We start from the raw sequence: 23,581 nt of genomic DNA on the forward strand, positions 1-23,581 counted from the left end.
GGTTTCAGGTAACATCTGCATACCAGACGTTCTCTTTGGTTCAGGCAAGCATGGGAAGGAGGTCCCAGAAAATATGTCCTTCTTCCACCAACATCACTGTGGAAGAAGGTGAACAGTGGGGTACTGCGGTGCTCTGTACGAAGTTTGGTGCCTTTGAACATGTTGATCAAGGATCTGGTGTTAAGTATGGCAGCTTGAGCCAAAGCCAAGACACTGTTAGTCTGCCAAACCAGGCCAGACTCCATCTTAGAGAGCTTGCTTTCTGTCATAGATTCGGAATGACAGCCTCTGCCTGACCCAGATGCCTCCTGGCACAAATCTTGCTCTCCTCCTAACACCCCCCCCACCCTATTGTATTGCTGATCATGAGGACCGGCTCCAGCCTGTTTGCCTAGGGGCTCCTAGGCAAGCTTCTTTGTCTTGCACATCACTTATCCTTGGCCCCTCTGCCAGGGGAAATGTCTTCCCCAAACACAAGCAGCTAGACCTATTGAGGCATGATGGCTCCCTTTTCTTAGACCCATTAACACCTTTGTCTAAGACCATCAGTGGCCATCTCTGGACCTGGCCAGGGCATTGTCCAACAACTTGACCCATGGAAAATTCCATCATGTGTTCACCTAAGACCACCTCGCAGCCCCCTCCCCAAAACCTCATATATTTAGCCATCCTGAGTGCCTTCCAACTTGGGATCCCTTGGAACCTCCTTGACGCTGGCTCATGCCGCTTACCGCTAACTCTCCAGGAAAGGTAATTATACTGGACCTTCTTTTTCCCACCCTGATTTCTTCTCCATACGACTGCTTGATGGGTGCGTTAGATATATTTGTGCTTTTATTATTGTCCTTCTAATAAAGACTATTATTATTTTTACCAAAGTTGTCTGCCTTGAGTTCTTAAGGGCGGAATTACCTCATAAACACAGGTGAAATTGATCCTTTTAACACTAAGTTAACACTAAGTTAACACTTTAACACTAAGCCACTCTTGTGGCGCAGAGTGCTAAGCGGCAGAAATGTTGTCTGAAGCTGTCTGTCCATGAGGCTGGGAATTCAGTCCCAGCAGCCGGCTCAAGGTTGACTCAGCCTTCCATCCTTCCGAGGTTGGTAAAATGAGTACCCAGCTTGCTGGGGGGTAAACGGTAATGACTGGGGAAGGCACTGGCAAACCACCCCGTATTGAGTCTGCCATGAAAATGCTAGAGGGCATCACCCCAAGGGTCAGATATGACCCGGTGCTTGCACAGGGGATACCTTTACCTTTACCATTACCCTACCTCTCACTGCTCAGCTAATTGACCCAAGGCTTAATATACATATTACAGGACATGTGTAAGCATGATTCGGGTAACACTGGATGACAGGGTGGAGGGACTGCTCATTAAATCTTCAGATGACATCACATTGGGAGGAATAGCAAATGCGCCTGAAAAAAGGAGATAGAGTTCGACAAGATCTGAACATGATGGAAAAGTGGGCCAATGGGAACAAGATACAATCCAGTAAGGAGAAGTTGTATATCTGGGTCACAAAAACGAGAAGCATGCACACTGGATGGGAGATACACTTCTTGGTAGCAGTGTGCGTGAACATGCTCTTTGGGGACTTGTGGACTGTAAACTAAATATGAGCAGGCAGTGTGATGCGGTAAAAAAGGCAAATGCAGTCCTGTGCTGTGTCAACAGAGACATTACATCAAAATCACGACATGTCAAAGTTCCTCTGTGGTCCGACCCCACCTCGAGTCCTGTGTGCATTTCTGGAGGTCTCACTTCAAAAAGGACATGGACAAAATGGAGAGGGTTCAGAGGAGAGCAATGAGGATGATTCAGGGCCTGGGGACCAAGCCCTAGAAGGAAAGGCTGAGAGACTTGTGAATGTTCAGCCTGGAGAACAGGAGGTTAAGAGAGGTCATGATGGCTCTCTTTAAGTTTTTGAAAGATTTTCACTTGGGGGAGGTCAGAGAACAGTTCCTATTAGCAGCAAAGGTTAGGACCCACAGTAATGGGTTTAAGCTACATGTAGAACGGTACGGATAAATATCAGGGGGAAATTGTTCACAGTCAGAGTAGTTCAGCAATGGGCTGCCTAAGGAGGTGGTGGGCTTCCCCTCACTGGTGGTCTTTAACCAGTGGCTGGACAGTTATTTGCCATGGATGCTTTAGGCTGATACATTGAGTAAGGGGTTGAACAAGATGTCTTGTATAGGCCCTTCCTACTCTATAGTTCTATAATGTTCTATAAAAACAGAAGCACAGTAGAATTTAGTCTCTTGGTTAAAGTACACCATGGAATAAATAAAGGTGTGCTAGGGAAATTCCATACTCCTCTGTTTCCTCCTCGTGCTGAAGCAATCAGACATCCGTGTGTTTGCAGACTCTCCCTCTTTTCAGAAAATGCTTAAATTTCACTTTCAACATCCCTCTCAGCTTCCCAAAGGACCTCACTTTTCATATACGTGGGATTGGGAGAGGTATGCACCCAATCAGAAAGAAACTTGGTCTTTGGAATGTATCATGATGTACAGAAATTCCTTGCTGACCTCAGACCCTCCTACACTGAGAATTTTTATTTATGTATTTATAGCATCATTTCCTCAAAGCAGTCTACAACAGTGGTCCCCAACCTTTTTATCACTGGGGACCACTCCACGCTTGACAATTTTACTGAGGCCCGGTGAGGGGGGGGTAGTTTACTCCTCTACTCTCAACCACTGCCCTAACGCTCTCTGATCGCTATGGTAATGTTTAAACATCCCTTCAAAATGAGATACAGACACGCCACAACAATGAACATAAGGAACATTTTATTTTCATGGAAATTTTAACTCATGACAATGACAAATCAATGGGAACACCTTCTAGATCGCCGTAGTCCTCCTCTTCCTCCGACAGGTGCGCTGCGGCTTCCGCCGCTGCCATTGCTGCGATTTCGGCCTTGGCACCGGTGCCCTCCGCCGCTGCTCCGCGTTCTCGCAGAGCTGGGAGGCCTCCCGATTGCCGCCCGCTCGAGCCTCTTGCCTCTGTCTGTAGTTCCCGCAGGAGGCGACGCGCCTCACGCTGCGATTCCGGTGCCAGTTCCCCCGACACCGCTTGCAACCAGTCGGTCACCCAGCTGATCTTCTGCTGCAGCTCCTGCACCTCCAGGGTTGCCGCCATTCCACGGTCTGGGACCCTCGCGGGCAGTTTCTCCGGCCACAGCTCATCCCCGGTCAGGTGGTCGTATTTCGACAGCCGCCTGCGCTCGGTGATGTGTCTCTCCAGGAACTCTGAGGGCCCGGGGGTCGCTTCACCCAAGGCTCTGGTCATTCCTGAGCCGAACGAGCCCGATGCGCCAAGCTCGTCTTGGGTATAATCCCCGTACAGATCCTCGTCCTGTTCTCCATAATTGTTACCTTCGTCCTGCATTTCTGCAAGCGAAAGGCGTTGTGAGATTTGACTTAATGTCAGGGGTTGCAAGGACTCACAACAAGCTTCTTGAATAAAGAAAGCGTTTATTGAAAGTTTACTTCAAACTCCTAAGCTAGAAAAGTCAAATCTGCCTGAGGACAGATTTGCCTGCCTTTATCAATAGATTCCTCCCGCCTAAAACTTGAAAGTTCCCAAGGGAGGGAGACAAAGAGGCACCAGGTGTTGTAAACCAAAGTGTTACAACTCACACGTCCTTGGTCCTCTCCGGACAAGATAAGATGTTATGGTTACAAGAAGCAGACCCAGGCGGGAGGTTCAAAAGACAAATAATTCACAGCTCTCTGTGATAACAGGATGCAATAACATAGTTTCTGTTTCAGGCATGCAAGCATAATATATGGGCCTTGGGTTACATGGGGCCTCAAGCACAGGGCATAGAAAAGACAAGATAAACAACATGGAGTTACTCAGGCTAAATAAATCATGGCAGGATTTCACAGTGATCCTGACAAAAAGAGGGGAGGGGGAAGACTGGGAAAAAGGGGGGGAGAGGCGAGGGGAAAGAAGGGAAAAGGAAGGGAAGAGGGGAAGAAGGACCAAAAAAGAGGGGAGGGGGAAAGAAGGAGAAAATGAGGAAAGAGGGGGGAAAGAAGAGAAAAACAAGGGGGGAGGGGGAAAAAGAAAAAAGAGGGAAGAGAGAGATAGGAGAGAAATAAGAAGAGTTCCCTTCACCAACTACCAACCCACACCGAACAGACTCCAAATCAAATTAACTTCTCCTCCCATCCCACCCATCTACCCAACCAAACCAAATTAATCAACACCCCACCCAGCCAAAACAACAAATTGTCACCAACAGATCTACCCAAACCAATACAATCAACTAATCCTGATTGATTTCACACTAAATTAACACCTGCCCATCCACCCACCATATACAATCAACTACTATCAATTAATCTACACCAACCCAATACCGAACCCCCCCCCAAAAAAACCTAACCCCACCCAACAATCTAAACTCTCCCCCAACCCACCCAAAACAATTAAATTCCAAAAAATCAAGTTACTTGAACCCAGCCGAAGTAATTAATCCAACCAACCCATCAACTTACCCTCCACTCACCAAACAACCCAAACTGCCAACTAGCCACCACCCAATCCACAACTTCCAATCACAATCCAACATGAAATAACACTCAGGCCACTCATACATCACACACCCCTGGACTAGGCAACCCTGAGGTGCCACAACAGGCGATCGGGACCACCCCTCCAGGCACCCACAATGACACACACCCTACACCCAGCACATAACTACACACAAGTGGAACTGGAAAGCCCTGAGAGGCTGTAATTAGCGATCAGGGCCAACCTCCCACAGATACACAAACTCACACACACAAAGACAGAACCGGGGTTCAACAATCAACCCCAGCCAAACCATAGAACTAAGAATTGAACCAACAGTGTCCATAGAGCTCATAATGCCTAACAAAACTGAGGAAGGAGAAAAAGCAGGGGCCTTGATAGGGTCAGGGATCCCAATAATAAGGGGCAAAGGCAGGGACAGCGGATGGCGGAGATACATCAAACCAAGGGGGCCTAAAACCAACCATACTCGAGCCCCCTCCAGACTCCGCCCCATCCCTCGTGACACTAGGGTGGAGGCAAAGGTAAACAACCCGCCTCTGACACTGGTGCTGTGCAACGCCAGGTCAATAAACAACAAAACCTCTATGCTGCAAACTACTTTGCAGAGCAAAGAGCGGACCTGGCGTGCATGACAGAAACCTGGACCAGGGAGGGGGAAACAGTTGCCCTCAAAGATCTAGCCCCTGCTGGGTTTTCTGTCCTCCACCAGTCCCGGACAGTGGGGCGGGGAGGAGGGGTGGCAATCCTAACCCGAGAGGCTTTCTCCTTTTAGAACCCTTCCTGCGCCGTCAATACCAGGCATTGAATGTGTTGGCCTCGGATGGGGATCAACCGAGAGCGTGGCCATCTGGCTAGTGTACTGCGTGCCCACTGCACCGCCAGATGCCCTGCCTGCCCTACTAGAGGCGGTGGCGGCCTGGACGCTACAATTCTCCAGTCTATTAGTCCTGGGGGACTTTAACGTCCATGCTGAGCTACTGTCCTCTAGAACTAGACAGGACCTAGTGTCAACCATGGCAACACTAGGGCTCTCGCAATTTGTTGTTGGCCCCACCCATCAAGCAGGTCACACCCTGGATCTTATTTTCGGCGCAGGTTTGGATGTGGATCTGGTCACAACAACAGCCGTGCCATGGTCAGACCACTATGCTCTAAAGGCTCGGCTAAGGCTCCCACCACCTCCTCAGTTGGGCGCCGAGCAAATTTTAGCTCGCCCGCAGAGACTTATGGATCCAATAGGATTCCTGACTGCTCTGTGGGAACCAATGCCTCCCGGCACTTCTCTCAACGGCCTGGTCAGTGACTGGCATAACAGACTGCTGACTGCCATTGATGAGATAGCTCCCAGATGCCCTCTCCGGCCCCGTCTCAAGCGAGCCCCCTGGTACACCGAGGAGCTTCGCGACAAGAAACGGGAACTGAGATGGCTAGAGCGAGTTTGGAGGAAGACTCATGACGAAGCCTCGAGAACATCTTATAGAATGCAGATGAAAGCCTATGAAATGGCGGTGAAGTCAGTAAAACGCAATTTTTACTCAGCTACCATCGCATCTGCAGACTCACGCCCAGCTCAATTGTTTAAGGTAGTTCGATCCCTCACTGCCCTGATTGAAGGGCAACAAAACAGTAGCCAATTGGACATCAGCTGTGAGGCATTTGCGAGTCATTTTGCAGACAAAATCTCGACACTCCGCCACGACCTCCCTCCAACCTTAGATACAAAAAGTGAACTAGAGGCCCCTTGGCCGTCTTTGGAGAAAACTATGAGTAACTTCAGATGACTCACGCTGACCGAAGTGGACAGGATTCTAGCGACAACAAGACCAACTACATGCCCACTAGATCCTTGCCCATCCTGGCTCCTAAAAACAGCTGGCATAAAGATAAAGGGCCCCCTCCGGGAGATAATCAACCTATCTCTCACAACAGGAGAATTCCCGGAGGGTTTGAAAGAGGCTGTGGTACGTCCACTATTGAAAAAAACATCTCTAAACCCACAAGAGCCTAACAACTACAGGCCCGTTTCGCACTTAGCGTTTCTGGGCAAGATGATAGAAAGGGCAGTCGCAAACCAACTGATGGAATACCTGGAAGAAGCTTCGGTCCTAGACCCATCCCAGTCAGGCTTCCGGCCTGGCCATCGGGTATAGACAGCGCTAGTCGCCCTGACGGACGACCTCCGTCGCCAGTTGGATCGAGGCGGGTCAGCACTGCTGATATTATTAGACCTCTCAGCAGCGTTCGACACAGTTGATCATGAGCTTTTAGCTCGCCGCCTCATCGATGCTGGAATACGAGGGACAGCCCTTCAATGGCTGATCTCCAGGATCGTGGACAGAGGGTTGCAATTGGAGAGAAAACATCAAACCGCCAGCAACTTACTTGTGGAGTCCCACAAGGAGCGGTCCTCTCTCCTATCCTATTCAACATCTTCATGCGCCCTCTCGCACAACTGGTACGGAAGTTTGGGCTGGGTTGCCATCGATATGCAGATGACACCCAGCTCTTCCTCCTGATGGATGGCCGCCCTGACTCTCCCCCAGAAGCATTAGCCAGCTGCCTGGAAGCAGTGACGAGATGGCTCAAGCAGAGTCGCCTGAAGCTCAATCCTTCAAAGACGGAGGTCCTGTGGCTAGGTAGGAAGGGCCCATGCGAGGAAGCATGCCTGCCCACCCTGGATGGCATGCAGCTCTCTACGGCTCACTCCGCCAGGAACCTAGGCATGATTCTGGATGCCTCCCTCACAATGGAGGCCCAGATCACAAAGGTAGCGCGGCTGGCATTCTACCATCTCCGCCAAGCCAAACTACTAGCGCCCTACCTGGACCCGGAACACCTAGCCACAGTGATCCATGCGACGGTCACCTCTAGACTGGACTTTTGTAACTCGCTCTATGCAGGCCTGCCCTTAGCCCTGACCCGGAAACTACAACTAGTTCAAAATGCAGCAGCCAGGATCCTCACAGCAACACCGTGGAGGTGTCATATCCGGCCTATTCTCCATCAGCTGCAATGGTTAGCAGTTGAATTCCGGATCAGACTAAAGGTTCTGGTAATTACCTTCAAGGACATACGCGGTCAGGGCCCAGTGTACCTGAGGGACCGCCTCCCTGCCTATGCCCCCCAAAAGAGCTCTGCGCTCTACTGCCTCCAATCAGCTAAGGATCCCTGGCCCTAAAGAAGTCCGCCTGGTCTCGACCAGGGCCAGAGCATTCTCTGTTCTGGCCCCCACCTGGTGGAATGAGCTCCCAGAGGAGATCAGGGCCCTGACGGAGCTTAAACAGTTCCGCAGGGCCTGCAAAAAGGAGCTCCTCCACCAGGCATTTGGCCGAGACCAGACGTAACCTACAGCGACCAAGGGCCCCTGCTCCCTCCCCCCCAGAATCCCATCAATAAGCCCTGGACCTGTTTGTATTACTATATTGTTTACTGTTATACTGTGTTGTTATTTGGTTGCAATTATTAGTTATCAGTTATATATGTCCTACAGACTGTTTTATGTATTGTTCTCTGTTATAATGTAAACCGCCCTGAGCCTCCGGGGAGGGCGGTATAGAAGTATGATAAATAACTAAATAACTAAATAACTAAATAACTAAATAACTAAATAACTAAATAAATAAATAACTAAATAAATAAATAACTAACTAAATAAATAAATAAATAAATAAATAAATAAATATTTCTGATTTTAACAAAATCACCTATCTGTTATCAGATGTCGACCCCTATATCTCATATAGGGTGGCACTTTTTGCTCTGGCTGCCAGGAAGATTTGAGCTGATGCATTTTTACAGGATCCTCCACCTTGATACACCATTTTATCCCTTTTATTGTAACTTAGTAGTCCATGTTTACATTTTTAGGTACACAATATTGGAGAAATATTATTTTATTTATTTACTAGGAAACAAGCCTGCTGTACTCTAAATACAGCGGGCGCTAGCGGTTCGATCCGGCCCCCCCGGGGCGCGGCCTACCTGAATGAAATGTAGGTGAGGGGGGCCAGAGTCCGAGCGGGTCTGTGTGCGGGCGGGGCGGCAGCGGCAGGCTCCGCCGGCGGTGGTGGTGGTTCCTCGGGTTCGGGCTCCGCCGCCACCGGCGCGATTGCTGTGCGGGGCAGCATCGTGGTGTGTTCTTGGTGGCCATGGCTGCAGGCGTTGGCGGCGCTGGCACCACTGGATCCCCAGAGGCGCCAATCTTCCCTCTCGAAGGGGAAGCAGGTAATGGCGGCGGGCGGCTGCGGGCGGCCGAACTCAGAGGGGGGGCGAAGCGCCTCCTGATTGGTCAGTCCAGCAGCAAGGGACCAATTAAAGATATTTGTGCCATATTGTTTTAATTGTGTTTTGTAATGGCCTTTGGCTTCATACAATAAATGTTATCGAATCGTATCGTATCGTATCGTAAAATAAAATAAAATAAAATAAAATAAAATAAAATAAAATAAAATAAAATAAAATAAAATAAAATAAAATAAAATAAAATAAAATAAAAAATTGTCCAGGTTTGCCACTGGCTGACTTCCATTTTAGTGTCTTTTTGTGATATTTGATACAGTATTCAGAGAATGATGCTTATGGTTTTCAATAAGAGGATAGGTCTGACTGCTATCTCCAACCCTGAAAAAAAAAAGTTTTCTTTGCACACCACTACCTGCAACAACTGTTCTAAATCCAGGGTGCATCCAGTTTATGTATATATTCTAACAATGACCTTTATTCTGAATACTTTGTGTTTGCCATCCTTCCTTGTTATACCCTTCACACAGTAAGGAAGGACTTCCTTTGGCAGAAAAAAGGGGGGGGGAACAACCCCGCCTCCACTCTGTCACTGTAATTTTGTCATGGAAAATGTGGTCCAGCTCAGAGAGACAGCTGTGGGCCTTAAAAATTCCTTCTCTGGGGCTTGTCTCTGAAGGTCACTGATGGGGAACAAACTGATCCTTGATCAGGAGAATCCAGGAAAGCAAGAGGATGAAAGAAAACCAAGATAGCTTTTGCTGCCGAAGATGGTAAACAACAGAAACATGAAAAATAACAGAGAATTTTCAAAGGGGTGTTTTTTGCAATGCCAAAAAATCCGGTATCGATCACCACCATTCCAGATATCATGGTAAAGACTCAAAAGATCAATTTTCATGAATATAATCTGCTCAGGAATTTCAGGATGTTCTCCCCTACTTTTCAACGTATGAAGATGAATGTTATTGATTGTCCCAGAGTTTTAAGAAAGTCAGAAGAGAGCTGCTGAATCAGACCAGTGGTTCATCTAGTCCAGTGATTCTCAGTCTTGGGGTCGGGACCCCATTTAGGGTCATCTAGCCCCTTCCCCGGGGTTGCCAGGTTCCCCGCTGCCACGGCAGCAAGTGGCAGCATGTGGAGGCATGTGGTGGTGGCAGAGGCGGGCGGAGGCAGTGGCTGGTGGCCAGTGGAGGCAGGCAGAGGCAGCGGAACTATGGCAATGGCTGCCTCCACGTCACCTCGATTATTGTGTGCATGCATGCGCACACGTGTTTCCAGCACCCCACTGGCTCCTTCTGCAGCTACCCAGCCTGCCTGGAGGGTTGCACTGGCACCTGGCAAGTAATGCGCTGAAACGCTTCGCTCAGCGCTTTCAGAGCTGGCAAGAAAGTGATTCCCTCCTCCACGAGTCCAAAGTCACTCCTCCCAGGCCTTTACAACACACTTCATTTTTGTGGCGTGTCTGTATCTTATTTTGTAGGGATGTTTAAACATTACCATAGCGATCAGAGAGCGCTAGGGCAGTGGTTGAGAATAGAGGAGTAAACAACCCCCCCCCCCACACTGGGCCTCAGTAAAAGGTGTTGAGTGGTCCCCGGTGAGTGGTCCCCGGTGATAAAAAGGTTGGGGACCACTGACTTAGACCATTTACAAACTGGGAACTTCACTGCCCCAGCTCCCGTGCAGGAACACAAATCAGGGGCAGATGAGGTGCACCAGGCCAAATGCTCCCCTGTGTGGGTGCAGGAAGAGGTGGGGCAACCTGCCACGACTAAAACTCCAGCCTGCAGCCTGGCATGAAACCTCCAGTGCATAAACGGTCCCAATGAGTAAAGAAGTGTTTCGTTTTGTCTTTCCTGAAGCTACTACCTATCAGTTTCACTCGGTGCTCTGGGATTCTAGTACTTGGGGAGAGAAAGAGAAAGGGGATTCTCCATCCACCCTCTCTACCATATGCATAATTTAAAAAACCTTTGTCATGTCCTCTCACAGTTATGTATTTTCTAAACTAAAATCATTCAGAGAGGGGCAACCTATAAGCCTCAATATAAATAAACAAATAAAAGTCCCTGATGCGTTATTAATTGATTGATTGATAGATTGTTCGATTTATAACCTGCCCCTAGAGGACCTGCCATCTCAGGGCAGTTCACAACATTTAATAAATATAGCATAATTAAAATGATTGAAACAAATTCAAAACTAACCATCAAGCATTGTTGATGTCTCACTCTTATTCGGAAGTGGACAGGAAAGCCATCTTCATTGCAACAAGGGAGGCCCTTCATGTTGATATATCTGTTTGTCCGAACTGGCCTCAGTCATTAGTCTGGTGGAAGAGCTCCATTTTAGAGGTCCTATGGAACTGTGCTAGTTCAGTTAGGGTCCTGGGTTTTGCAGTGAGCCCATTCCCCCATGCGGGGGCCAGGAGCTTCAGTTTGGTGCAGTGGTTAGGAGCACAGACTCCTAATCTGGCATGCCGGGTTCGATTCTGCACTCCCCCACATGCAGCCAGCAGGGTGACCTTGGGCTCACCATGGCACTGGTAAAACTGTTCTGACCGAGCAGTGATATCAGGGCTCTCTCAGCCTCACCCACTCCACAGGGTGTCTGTTGTGGGGAGCGGAAAGGGATGGCAAATGTAAGCTACTTTGAGTCTCCTTTGGGTAGAAAAAAAGTATCATATAAGAACCTTCTTCTTCTTCTTCTTCTTCTTCTTCTTCTTCTTCTTCTTCTTCTTCTCGAGTGGAATTGTGCTCAAACCCATTTATTATCTTGGGTGTCTTCTGAAATTTTTCAAGCTCGCCAATAACTCTTGTTAAGATATAGTCCCCAGAAACTTTACAAAGTATTCCAAAAAGGGTCCCACCATAGATTGATACAAGGACATTAGAATATTAGATTTTACATTTCCTGTCCCTTCCCTAATAACTCCCAGCTTGCCTTTTCCATCACTGCAGGATACGGAGTCCTTATTTTCACTGAGCTGTCCTCTCTTGACTCTAAGGTCTCTTTCCCTCTCAGTCTCAAGAAGTTCAGACTCCATTAGCAGATACTTACAAATATGATTTTGTTGTTGTTGTTCCAACATGTCACATTACAGTTACCTACAATGAATTCTATTTGCCAAATTGTTGCCTACTCATCCAATTTGTGGAGATAAGTCTTGATTGTCACCATCTTTCCCAATAATATTATTCAGTTTGTGTCTGCGACAACGTACCAAGTAAAATCTTTGCTGAGAAACCTTGACGAAGGCCATTTGAAAAGTCCTAGCAGATAATGTCTACCGGCTCACCAATATCTACATTTTTGCTTATTTTCTCCACAGGCTACAATAAGTTGGTGAAGCACGACTTCCTTTTACAGATGCCATGTAGATTTCCCCTCACCATGCTTTGTTTCTTTATCTGCTTAATAATTCTATGTTCAGTTATATTTTCTACTCATTTGCTTGGGATAGATGTTAACAGGCCTACAATTTCTCCGTTCCCATCTAGACTCCTTTTTAAATATTTGTGTAACATAGAAATTGTAAATTCCTGCATATAGAACAAATGTTCTACCACTCTCAGGAGTGGCCAAAGTGTGGCTCTCCATATGTCCATGGACTACAATTCCCAGGAGCCCCTACCAGTGCTGGGAATTGTAGTCCACGGACATCTGGAGCGCCACAGTTTGGCCACTTCTGCTCTATATGCTGCTGTAAACCATGTAAGTTCATTGGTTTATTTATCTCACTAATATCTCATCTGATTATCAGCAGCTCTTCAAAGCTCACCTTTCTCATACCTCCTATCAGTGATCCTTTAAGTGAAGATACCAGAGACTGAATAGAGCACCTCCTTTGTGCAAAGCACGTGCTGTGTTACTAAGGCTAGCAACAGGTACTCCGCAAGGTTCTTCTTTGGTAGGGGAAGTCATCCAAACTGGTTAGGTCATGCCTCCTTTGGCTCCAGGCAGGGCTATCCAAATTTGTGTAGGCTGTATTGGCTCAGAGAGATGCTGACCCTCTAGTTTCAGTAGCTCCAGCAAGACGTTCAGAGCGCAGCTCCTCTGCCAGCTTGTACAGCCCTATTAATCTACAACCTGAAGCGGCAACCATGAAAGAAGATCCAGGAATCTGGATCTAACAAATTGACGGACGGATCTAAAGATAAGAACTCCCCTGTCTGAGGCACCAGACTTGGGTGAGGGCTTGAGTGGGCTGAAATATTTTTCTTGTGCTATCAGGAGACCACTAAAGGCTGAGACTCCATCTCCTTGTTGGCTTTTCCTGCAGCGGCAGTGTGTGTTTCATTGGCGAGGGTCGGGTAAAAAAGAAGGCACAGTGGAAGAGCAATGCCACTTGGAGAGGGAAGCCATGGGAGCCCAGCTCCGCACAGAGCAGGAGGCTCCTGGCACATCAGACAAGGCTTCAGGCATTGGAGACTGGCATGGGATTTTGCAGCCAGCCCTCGACTGTGCAGGAAAAGTTCTACTGGGTCCATGAAGAGATCACAATGAGTATCCTGCCCCATACACAATCGCAGCCTTCTAGGCCTACAGGGGCCAGAGGACTGGAGCTGAAGGTCAGGGTCGGGTCTCCCTCTGAGATACATAGTTGGGTAAGGTCCTTCAATCCAGGGGCCAATCCAAGCAGATAAACTGGCCATGGCTATAGGTCCAGATTCCAACAGAGACAATTCCCTCCTAACAAACAGGATATGAATCAACAAAACAAAGATCAGCCTTCTGACTATATGGTTGAGGGCTGACTCCAGTAATTTCATTTGGAGGGAGTCCATGGCTGACTGGTGAGTACTCTCCATCATCCGGAAGGGACACAGGAGAGAATTTCCTTCACTCCACTTCACTTTTGTGCTTCCCCACATCCCAAGACACTTTTCTTTCATCATGATCTATGCAACACTGCGTGCACTTAGCAATGGAATGGATGCCCTTAGAAGAGCATTTTTGTGAGCTTGATTCCATTCTGATTGTACTCCCAAAAGGATCTGGAGACTGTAGAGCGATTCTACATCAAAGGGAGTTGAAACTATGGGTAAAGAAGTATAAGTTCAGGTTTGAATAACTTCACTGCATTCTGTAGAACAGCCTTTTTCAAACTTTTGACTGTAGCGGGGCCCCTGAAATACATTTTCAGACTTCAAGGACCCCCAGAATTAGATCCACTTGCCTCTATGCCATGTCACCCAGAAGTGACACGTCACCACAAGTGACATTAGCACCCACACCTACCGCCTTCCTTTCACTCCCTCCTCCTGCCTTTACTACTACTTCAGTGGCTCTGCCTCATGTAGGCTGGAAAGAAGGGCAGGAGCCAATAAGGCAGCCTGGGCCCCCTACTACACCCCCCACCCTTTGATTTTTATACCCATGGTCTATCCACTGACCCTTCCAGATGGAGGCAGCCAGTTCCCTATTTTGTGGCCAAGCCCATTAAGGCAGGAAGGGGAAGAGTGCAGACCGCTTCCGAGCTCCTGAGGACTCCCAGGGGTCTGTGGACTCCTGGTTGGGATTCCCTGCTGTAGAGTATTCAGCAGGAAGATCACATGATGTCCTTGGATTTTCAAGAGACTTACCTGCACATGCTACTTTTTAGAAGTTCTCTTATAATTATTGGGGCAGCATTCCCAACCTTTGGGCAAGCATCATGTCCAAGGGTGTTGACCAAGGTACCGATAGTTCAAATATCTATGACTACAAGGAATCCACATTTATCCTGGCTTGGACAATATCCTCAATTGTAACAAAGGAGAGACGGAATCTATCCAGTGGCTTAATTAAGTATAAGAAAATAAGAAGTCTCTTATGTCATTTATTTAGACTTTGACTCTGCCAAAATGGTCTCTAGATTCATTTGTTTTCCGTTTTCAGTCTGGCTTTCATCAGTGGCAATGAGTCCGTCCTTGTTAATGTTTGAATATAATGAGGCAAATGCTGTGAGCTCTTTAGTGGTCTCCTGATAACACAAGCAAAAAGTAAGAGACTTTTTATTTTCTTATACTTAATTAAGCCACTGGATAGATTCTGTCTCTCCTTTGGACAATATCCTCTGCAGAGCCAAGGAGGCAGAAGAGCTAAGACATCAAGTTCACTGTGCAGCCTCTTCAGGCATACCACTGCATGATCAGTGAATTAAAGTAAATAAATAAAAATTCATCTCACACACCCCAGGGACAGTCTCCTTCCTCCTGACTGCTCTGTTCAGCTGAGGTCTGGGCACAGTGTCAGTGGAGGCAACAGAGGTGATTTTCATAACTCCCTTCTGGCACAGAAGCTTTTGGTTCTCAGAGCTAGTGAAGATATCAATAGCTCCACAGATGGGTGGTTCATGTCCAAGACTCAGGTAATCATCCAGGATTGGGACGAGGATGGTCCAAGTGTTTCTACCTGCATAGAAGCAGGTAAAAATGGTTAGAAGTGGAGAAAGAAACCTGGCAGATGTTGATGGACCTCATGCATCAGTTCACAGTACTAGAACTGAGGATGTAGTCCGTAATTGTGAATTGGGTCTTTACAATCAACTTTATTCCTAATCAGAAGGACATACACATAAATCCACTATAAGAAAGCCCAAAGCCAAAGGTCTTCACAATCAAATCTGACAAGAGGAGTCCATTTCCTTCAGCTTCTTCCTTGATGGTCATTATGGCCACCACTAGAAGGGGCCAGAGAACACACTGCAAGGATCATTCTGTCTAAGGCAGATGGAGTCTGTTTGAAGATACGAACAGTCTGAATAGTCTAGAACTTGGCACAATCACACTAGAACTGATTGCAGTGATCGAGGACATGTACATGCATAGTCACTACTATGGCCAAAATGCAATTCAATCAGCAAGGAGGCACTGGATCACACTAGCAATCAGTCTGGGTGACATGTCCAAGGCAGATGGAGTCTTTTTGAAGGAACGAACAGTATGAATTGGCTGGAACTTGGCACAATCAGACTAGCACTGATTGCTTTCTAGACTAGCACTGATTGCTTTCTATCAAGGACACGTACATGCAAGCGCACACAGTCAATACTACGGCCAAAGTGCAATTCAACCAGCAAGGAGGCACCGGATCACTGGTGCTCCTCTGTGTTACCAGAAATGCACTTATACATGTGTCCTGTGACAGGTGTATATTCAGCTGTGGGGAATAGGCTAGCGAGAGGTGGTAACATAGTGAAATGGAGTCTTTGCCGATGTTTACGAGGTAATTACACCCGTAAGAACTCAAGGCAGACCACAAGTATATAGTAAAAATAATAATAAAATAGGCAAAAATATATCTAGCACAGTAGCAATCAGTTGTATAGAGAAAAATAGAGTGGGAAAAGAGGTTTCAATCTAATTACCGATTTTGAAGAGTAGAGACGCAGAGACCAACATGAACCAGTGTGAAGGGTGTTCCTCATAGGTCCCAAATCAGAAAACACAATGTGTAGCTTACAGTCCAAAAGTACCCCAAGATCTCATTCACGCATACTGCTATCCAAAAGTGTATCTCCCATCCAGTATTTATACTTTTCATTTTTGTGACCCAGATGTAGAACTCTGCACTTATTGAATTGCATATTGTTCTCATCTGTCCTCTTTTCTAGCTTGTTCAGCTCTCATCTGCGATTTTCCCAATTGGGTGTCATCTGCAAGATTAATTAGTTCCTCCACCCCCTCATCCAGGTGACTTTGTGAAGCCACTGTTTATTATATTTTTGGGGAGGGGGCTATGTGATGTAACCCAGGTGAGTACATGATAGAATTTTCCATGGAGCAGGATGTTGGGCAATGCCATGGCCAGGTCCGGAGATGGGTGTTGATGGGCTTAAACCAAGGAGTTAATGGGTATAAGAAAGGGAGCCATCATGTCTCAATAGGTCTAGCTGCTGAGGTTGGGGGAGAGATTTCCCTCGGCAGAGAGGCCAAGCAGGAGTCCTATGTGAGAGAAAAAGAGTTTGCCTAGGAGCCATTGGGCAAGCAGGTTTTAGCCAGGCCACTGAATCAGCAATACAATAGGGTAGCAGATCAGGAGGAAAGCAATTCCTGAGTCAGGCAATACCTGTAATTCCCAGCCTATAGTGAAGGACAGTCCAAAGAAGGGGTTTCAAGGTGGAGTTAGTCCCCCACAGTGTCTTGTCAGGTTTTTACAGGGTCTGGCTTTGGCACAAGCCTAAACTATTGAGCAGTACTGCTGGTTGTGGAAAGCCAGGGTGCCAGCCTGTGAGGCAGGGGTCTTGCCATTCTTAACATCTGGGAGTCCAAAAACCCTGTTCAGTTGGGCAGAGAAAATGAATTCAGTCTTACAAACCTCTAAGCCAATGGATTGAGCGGGAAGGATTTTGACCCAGGACAATGGTGGCTATATACCAAAATCTTATGGCAAGATCACACTTTGTCTCAGAGTCCCTATCTTGGATCCTTTCACATTGAACAACGATCAAATTGCCAAGTTTATAGCCAGTTTCCACAATCTCAGGGCAGAGGGGGAGGATGCATGCATGTGCTGTTGACCCTGGGGTCAGCTGAGGTCTCAAGGTGAACAGTGACATTAGGATTTGTGCGAACTATAAATGGACAGTTAACAAGGCTCTCCAGCACCACTTGTACCTTGTATTGGTAATCAGCCACCTGCTGGCCTCCCTTTCAAGGGGGAAGGTCTTCACAAAGGTTGACCTTGCACAGGCCTACCAGCAGCGTTCTGAGTGGCGTTCTGAGTCCGCTGAAGCCCAGATGATTATCATACATCATGCACCTTCAGTTCCAGGTAAGCATCACTCCCAGGGTCTTCCAAAACATCCTGGAACACCTCCTCAAGGGCATTTGATGGGCTTTGATGACATCTTGCTTGCCAGGAGGACCGAAGAGAGACTTGCCACCATGCAAGATGCCCTGAGCCACTTCCAAGCCACCGGGCTCAAGGTGAAGCAGAATTGCCACATCAGCATCTCGTCTGTGGAGTTCCTGGAATTCCTGTTCGACGCGGCCAGCATTCACCCAACTCCTGCAAAAGACAATACAGCAGGCTCCTTCACCACAATCCAAGCATGATCTTCAGACTTCCCTGGGGCTGGTTAACTTTTACCATTTGTTCTTCCCCAACAAGGCCACAATCATGGAGCCTCTTCACTAGCTACTGGACTAGAAAACATATGAGCATGGTGGCCTGCACAGAAGTCCCCCTTTTTTGCCATCAAATGCCTCCTGACCTCCAACAGCACCTTGACTCACTTTGATGAGGTGCCACCCATCATTCTCGCATGCAACACATTGCAGCATGGAATTGGGGTCATTCTCAGTCGCTGCCTTCCTGATGGACATGAGGCCCTGGTGGGTTTCTACTCCAGGGCTATATCTTCGGCTGAGTGCAACTATGCCCAGATAGACAAAGAGGCACCCACCATCATGGCAGGACTTTAAAAGTTCCACAATTATCTGCATGGCTGCAGGTTTATGATCATCAGAGATCACAAACCTCTCCTCCTCCTCCTCACAATGGCCCACCAGATGCCACACATCCTATCACCTAGGATGCTGTATTGGTTTATTTTTCTCTACGGATACGACGTCTGCCTGGAGCACTGCCCGGGAAAGGCTGTCCATCATGCCCATGTTCTCAGCTGCCTGCTGCAGCCCAACCTCAGTGAGGATCCAGATCCCACAGCCTTCATAGTACAGATCGACTTGATGCTGCAGACATTGCTGCACTCCCTGGACATGGCCGTGCCCTCTGAGAAAGACCGGCTCCTCTCCCGCGTCAACTGGGTGTGGAGGGGATGGCCAAGTGGCAAGCAAGATGCCAATTTTGCCCCTTTCATAGCCCAATGGACAGAGCTCTCATTTCACAAGGTCTGTCTATTATGGGGCCACCAAGTGGTAGTTCCACAAATCTACACTGGCCAATCCTGGGAGTGCTGCATGAGGGCCATCCAGCAATTGTGCACATGAAGGCTCTGGCTTGTAGTTATGTTTCATCGCCAGATATCAATTGAGAGCTGGGAGCCTGGGTCCTGCCAGGAGCACCGGCCAGAAATGCCAGAGGCCCTGGTACAGTTGTGGTAGTCCACCAAGAACCCCTGGTCCCGGATTCATGTAGATTTTTCTAGACCGTTATAGGGACACACATTCTTGGTGGCCATGGACTCTTTTTCAAAGTGGTTAGAGATGCTTCCTGTCTCCACCATGACCTCTGCTGTGGTCATCAGAGCCTTGATACAGCCATTTGTGTCCCACAGACTGCCAGACACATTGGTATCAGACAAAGGGGCTCAGTTTACCTTGGAGGAGTTCAAGACATTCCTGGAGGAAAGATTGATCTGGCACATCACTTCAGCATCGTTTCACCCATGCTCGAATGGCCAGGCAGAACATATGGTCAATAAGACCAAGGACACGCTCTCTCATCTCATGCAGGGAGACTGGCAACAGTGACTCTTCCACTTCTTGGCACGCCACCATATCACACCATCGCAAACAATTGGTAGGAGCCCTGCAGAGCTACTCATGGGTTGGAGGCTCCATGCCCTCCTGGATCATCAGCACACCAAGCATGATGCAATCCAGGATGCCAGCCAGCATAAGCCAGCAGCCACATACCACCAGTTCAACCTGGACATCCTGATCTATGTCCAGAACTACAGGGCCAGTCCTGCAGGTGTGCCAGCTATGGTCACGCAAGCTACCGAGTCCTATCAGGTGGAGATACCAGAGGGCTGCCTGCTGCAAAGACACATGGACCAGGTACGGTTCCACACTCTGGGAGCTGCCAGCTCCACCCCTAGAACTGCTACCCTGCTCAGCCGCATCCAAAGTCTGCCTTCAGATGCCAGTCGCCGATAAGGTGCAGACAGCTACTGCAGCCCCAATGGCTGCCCCCTGCAATGCGCTGCAACCTGTTGCCCCTTCTTTGCCTGCCTCGATGGTAGCTCCTAAGCTCCTCCAGTCTACAAGGACTCACACACGCACAGCAGAACTTGGTGCATCACCTGCTGAGTGACTTCTTAAGGGGGGAGGAGTGTTGTCTATGTGGACACGCAGGCATCTTACAGAGGACCAAGCACATGGTCCATGGTAGGATCTGGTAGAACTAGACTCTGTTTCAGCCACCACGAGAGCCAATCAGTTTAAATTAATCAAGGAATCTGGACCAATGGCTCACTACTATGGCCAGTCCCATTATTATCTGCATATATATATGTCGGGGTCTTAGAGGGATTTTGCAGAGTGAAGTCATGGTGCTATTTGTATCATGTATTTTCACAATTAAAGAACTGCAACAATTCCAGTGTAATGTGGATTTAATATGGCATAGCTCTCACTGTAAATTATTATATTCCAAATATTTTTCAACATATTCCAAAACCACAAAAATAATCTTAAAACCAGTTTAGATTTTTCAGTTTATTTAAAGCTTAAGAGTAATTCATTTCAAAAATGTAAGGCAATTATCTTTAATCTAAAAAATATACAGAAAGTCTTGAAGATCAGAGATGAGGAAGAAGAAGAAAAGTTGGTTCTTATATGCCAATTTACTCTACCCAAAGGAGGCTCAAAGCGGCTTCCATTCGCCTTCCCTTTCCTCTCCCCACAACAGACACCCTGTGAGGGAGGGGAGGCTGAGAGAGCTCTGATATTCCTGCTCAGTCAGAACAGCTTTATCAGTGCTGTGGCGAGCCCAGGGTCACCCAGCTGGCTGCATGTGGGGGAGCGAGGAATCAAACCTGGCTCGCCAGTTTATAAGTCAACAAGTTGTCAAAGGAAGGTTGATAGTTCTTAAGATCAGGTGGACAGGTTCTAAGGCTTACACTTGGGTAGCAGACATCTTTCTTCTTCAGCAAGTTAGTAGCAAAGTATTTTGATTTTTTAAAATTTCACTTTCTGAAATTGATGGGTTGCTTGAGCTTCCCATCTTCTGATGGGGAGGAGGCATTTCACCCCCTGGGTGGGCAATTTTGGCCCTAGAACAGAAGACTCGAGGGAGAAAAATCCTTAATCTGCTGCCACAATGCCCCACCTCCTTCTAAACCTTTCAGGGGATTGGAGTTCTTGTTTGCTTTAGTGTGAAACAAATAGAAAACTATTAGAACACAAAACGGTCTGACCTTCTTATCCAGTTCAGTTACAGGACAGGAGAATGAAAAAGGAATCTAACTGTGTCGACAGAAGAAGGGGAAAAAACCTTTTTTGTGACTCCAAAGTCTGACAACATTTCGAAGACCTCTCAGTAATATTTATCATATCATACTAGAAATATAGCCCATTGCAGTCTGAAATGCAATGGGCGCTAGCAGCCCCCAGGAGTGAGAGTGGGTATTGGGGGGGGGGACTACCTGCAGTCCTTGCTGGAGTCCTGGGCTTTTGGTGGCGGCGGCCTGACGTTTGAGTCTGGTTGTTATGGGGTTGTTATGTATGAAGGCTGAATTTCACATTATATGTAAGAGTATGACTTGAAAATTTCTGACAATATGCCTTGTAAAATTAACTAAAGGGGGGGGAAATATGACATAATGAAACTGTGCCTGTTTTTGAAACATTGAAATCTCCTAATAAGTAGAAATCTTCATCTGGTTTGTGGGTGGCTTTCTTATCATAAGTACCAGCCACGTAATTATCAGATATATAGTGATGAAGAATCATGAAGGTGGTAGGGAAGTTGAATTCTTTCTGAGGCTTCATATGGAAATTTTTCCACTCTCTTTTTTGTTTTAATGGACACTGAATTGTTCTCAACATTCCACAAACATTTTCAGTACTTATCAAGCCATTTTCAAGGCTCCCCCCACCCTTTGATCTATCCACAAAGCCATATGTGGGTAGCTCCATTATACAGCTTTAGTAATCCACCAAAAAGCAACTACTGTTGTATTAGATATCGTGGTAATTGCCTTTTATCCAAACAATGAGTGATACGTGTTGTTAATCAAATTGAAAGTTATCCTACTCGTCATTCAGTACTTCAACACGAACTCTATATTGGTGTTAACTGAGCTTAACAGGACATAAAGAGCAGCTGCTGTGTCTCATTCACCCCATGGAAATGCCTCACTGGGTTAGGGGGTATTTTGTATTTTTATTTTTGCCAAAGGAAACAAAGAAATCCCTGTCCCAATTCTCTTCTTACCTTGTTCTTTCTGGCATCCACTGTGTTTGTGTGCAGCTGGGAAAGCAGGGAATGCTAAAGAGGTGATTGCAGAACAAATAAGGAACAACGACAACAGCTCCCTGCTACTTGGTGGGCAATCTGGTCAAATGCCTCATCAGAAGTTGCTGGAGTCACGCTGCCTTGCAGAGAGCCGTTTTAAGAACGTCTCCGAGGCCCGGGGAAGCCGATCCACGCCCTCCCCAGGGCTCGAAGAGCTTTTTAAAGTGGCAGCGCAGTTTTAAGAAGGTCTCCGAGCCCCGGGGAAGGCGATCCACGCCTTCCCCGGGTCTTGGAGAGGTTTTTAAGGCGGCAGCACAGTTTTAAAATGCTCTCCGAGACCCGGGGAAGGCGCGGCTCGGCTTCCCCGGGTCTCGGAGAGGTTTTTAAGGCGGCAGCACAGTTTTAAAATGCTCTCCGAGACCCGGGGAAGGCGCGGCTCGGCTTCCCCGGGTCTCGGAGAGGTTTTTAAGGCGGCAGCACAGTTTTAAAATGCTCTCCGAGACCCGGGGAAGGCGCGGCTCGGCTTCCCCGGGTCTCGGAGAGGTTTTTTAAGGCGGCAGCACAGTTTTAAAATGCTCTCCGAGACCCGGGGAAGGCGCGGCTCGGCTTCCCCGGGTCTCGGAGAGGTTTTTAAGGCGGCAGCACAGTTTTAAAATGCTCTCCGAGACCCGGGGAAGGCGCGGCTCGGCTTCCCCGGGTCTCGGAGAGGTTTTTAAGGCGGCAGCACAGTTTTAAAATGCTCTCCGAGACCCGGGGAAGGCGCGGCTCGGCTTCCCCGGGTCTCGGAGAGGTTTTTAAGGCGGCAGCACAGTTTTAAAATGCTCTCCGAGACCCGGGGAAGGCGCGGCTCGGCTTCCCCGGGTCTCGGAGAGGTTTTTAAGGCGGCAGCACAGTTTTAAAATGCTCCCCGAGACCCGGGGAAGGGGCTGCGAGGCCGCTCCGCCGGCCGAGAGAAGGCTTCCCGGACCACCCCCCAGCCGAGGCTCTCTGGAGCCTTCTGCCGGCCGACGCTGCGAGGCTGCTCCGCCATATTCCCTGGGCTGCTTGGGGTGGGATTGACACTCGGAGGGGCCAATCAGGAGCCGCTTTGCGGCTCCTGATTGGCCCCTCCGAGTTTTTATCCCGGACCGGTCCCGCCCTAACTCCTCCCCACTACCCCTTACTCTTTTATTCAGTCCGTGGCGCCCGTGGCGCCACGGGCTGTTTACAGATATGGAATGATGATTTCAGATTAGCCAAGCTGGATCTGAGAATGAATTACTTTCTGCGGAAGATCTGCTGCATTTCAATGAACCAGAGGAGAAAAAAAAAAAGAGCAGATATTCAAGGAAACCTGCATCACAAGACCAATACCAAAAGGACCCAGAACAAATACAGCGGATAACAATTCTATAGAGCAGTGGTCCCCAACCTTTTTATCACCGGGGACCACTCAATGCTTAACAATTTTACTGAGGCCCAGTGGGGGGGGGTAGTTTACTCCTCTACTCTCAACCACTGCCCTAACACTCTCTGATCGCTATGGTAATGTTTAGACATCCCTTCAAAATAAGATACAGACATGCCACAACAATGAACATAAGGAACATTTTATTTTCATGGAAATTTTAACTCATGACAATGACAAATCAATGGGAACCCTGA

At 47.8% G+C, this 23,581-nt stretch overlaps 1 protein-coding gene across 2 annotated transcripts; it reads right to left on the bottom strand.

The window, feature by feature from the left end:
• Positions 1 to 2,575: 2,575 nt before the first annotated feature.
• LOC143837240 (uncharacterized) lies at positions 2,576 to 22,352 on the bottom strand. Of its 2 annotated transcripts, none has more exons than XM_077336849.1 (4): positions 21,917 to 22,352; positions 17,407 to 17,800; positions 14,982 to 15,202; positions 2,576 to 3,408 (listed from the first exon to the last, which is right to left on the bottom strand). In XM_077336849.1, the coding sequence occupies exon 4, from the start codon at positions 3,404 to 3,406 to the stop codon at positions 2,828 to 2,830; it is 579 nt and encodes a 192-aa protein (XP_077192964.1). In that variant the 5' UTR covers positions 3,407 to 3,408; positions 14,982 to 15,202; positions 17,407 to 17,800; positions 21,917 to 22,352; the 3' UTR covers positions 2,576 to 2,827. The 2 variants fall into 2 exon arrangements, 1 of the variants encoding a protein (XP_077192964.1); XR_013230938.1 differs by lacking the exon at positions 2,576 to 3,408 and adding an exon at positions 4,386 to 13,844.
• Between the last annotated feature and the right edge of the window lie 1,229 nt (positions 22,353 to 23,581).

The sequence above is a fragment of the Paroedura picta genome, chromosome 5, assembly GCF_049243985.1.
Source record: "Paroedura picta isolate Pp20150507F chromosome 5, Ppicta_v3.0, whole genome shotgun sequence".
In the NCBI taxonomy this organism is placed as follows: Eukaryota; Metazoa; Chordata; class Lepidosauria; order Squamata; family Gekkonidae; genus Paroedura; species Paroedura picta.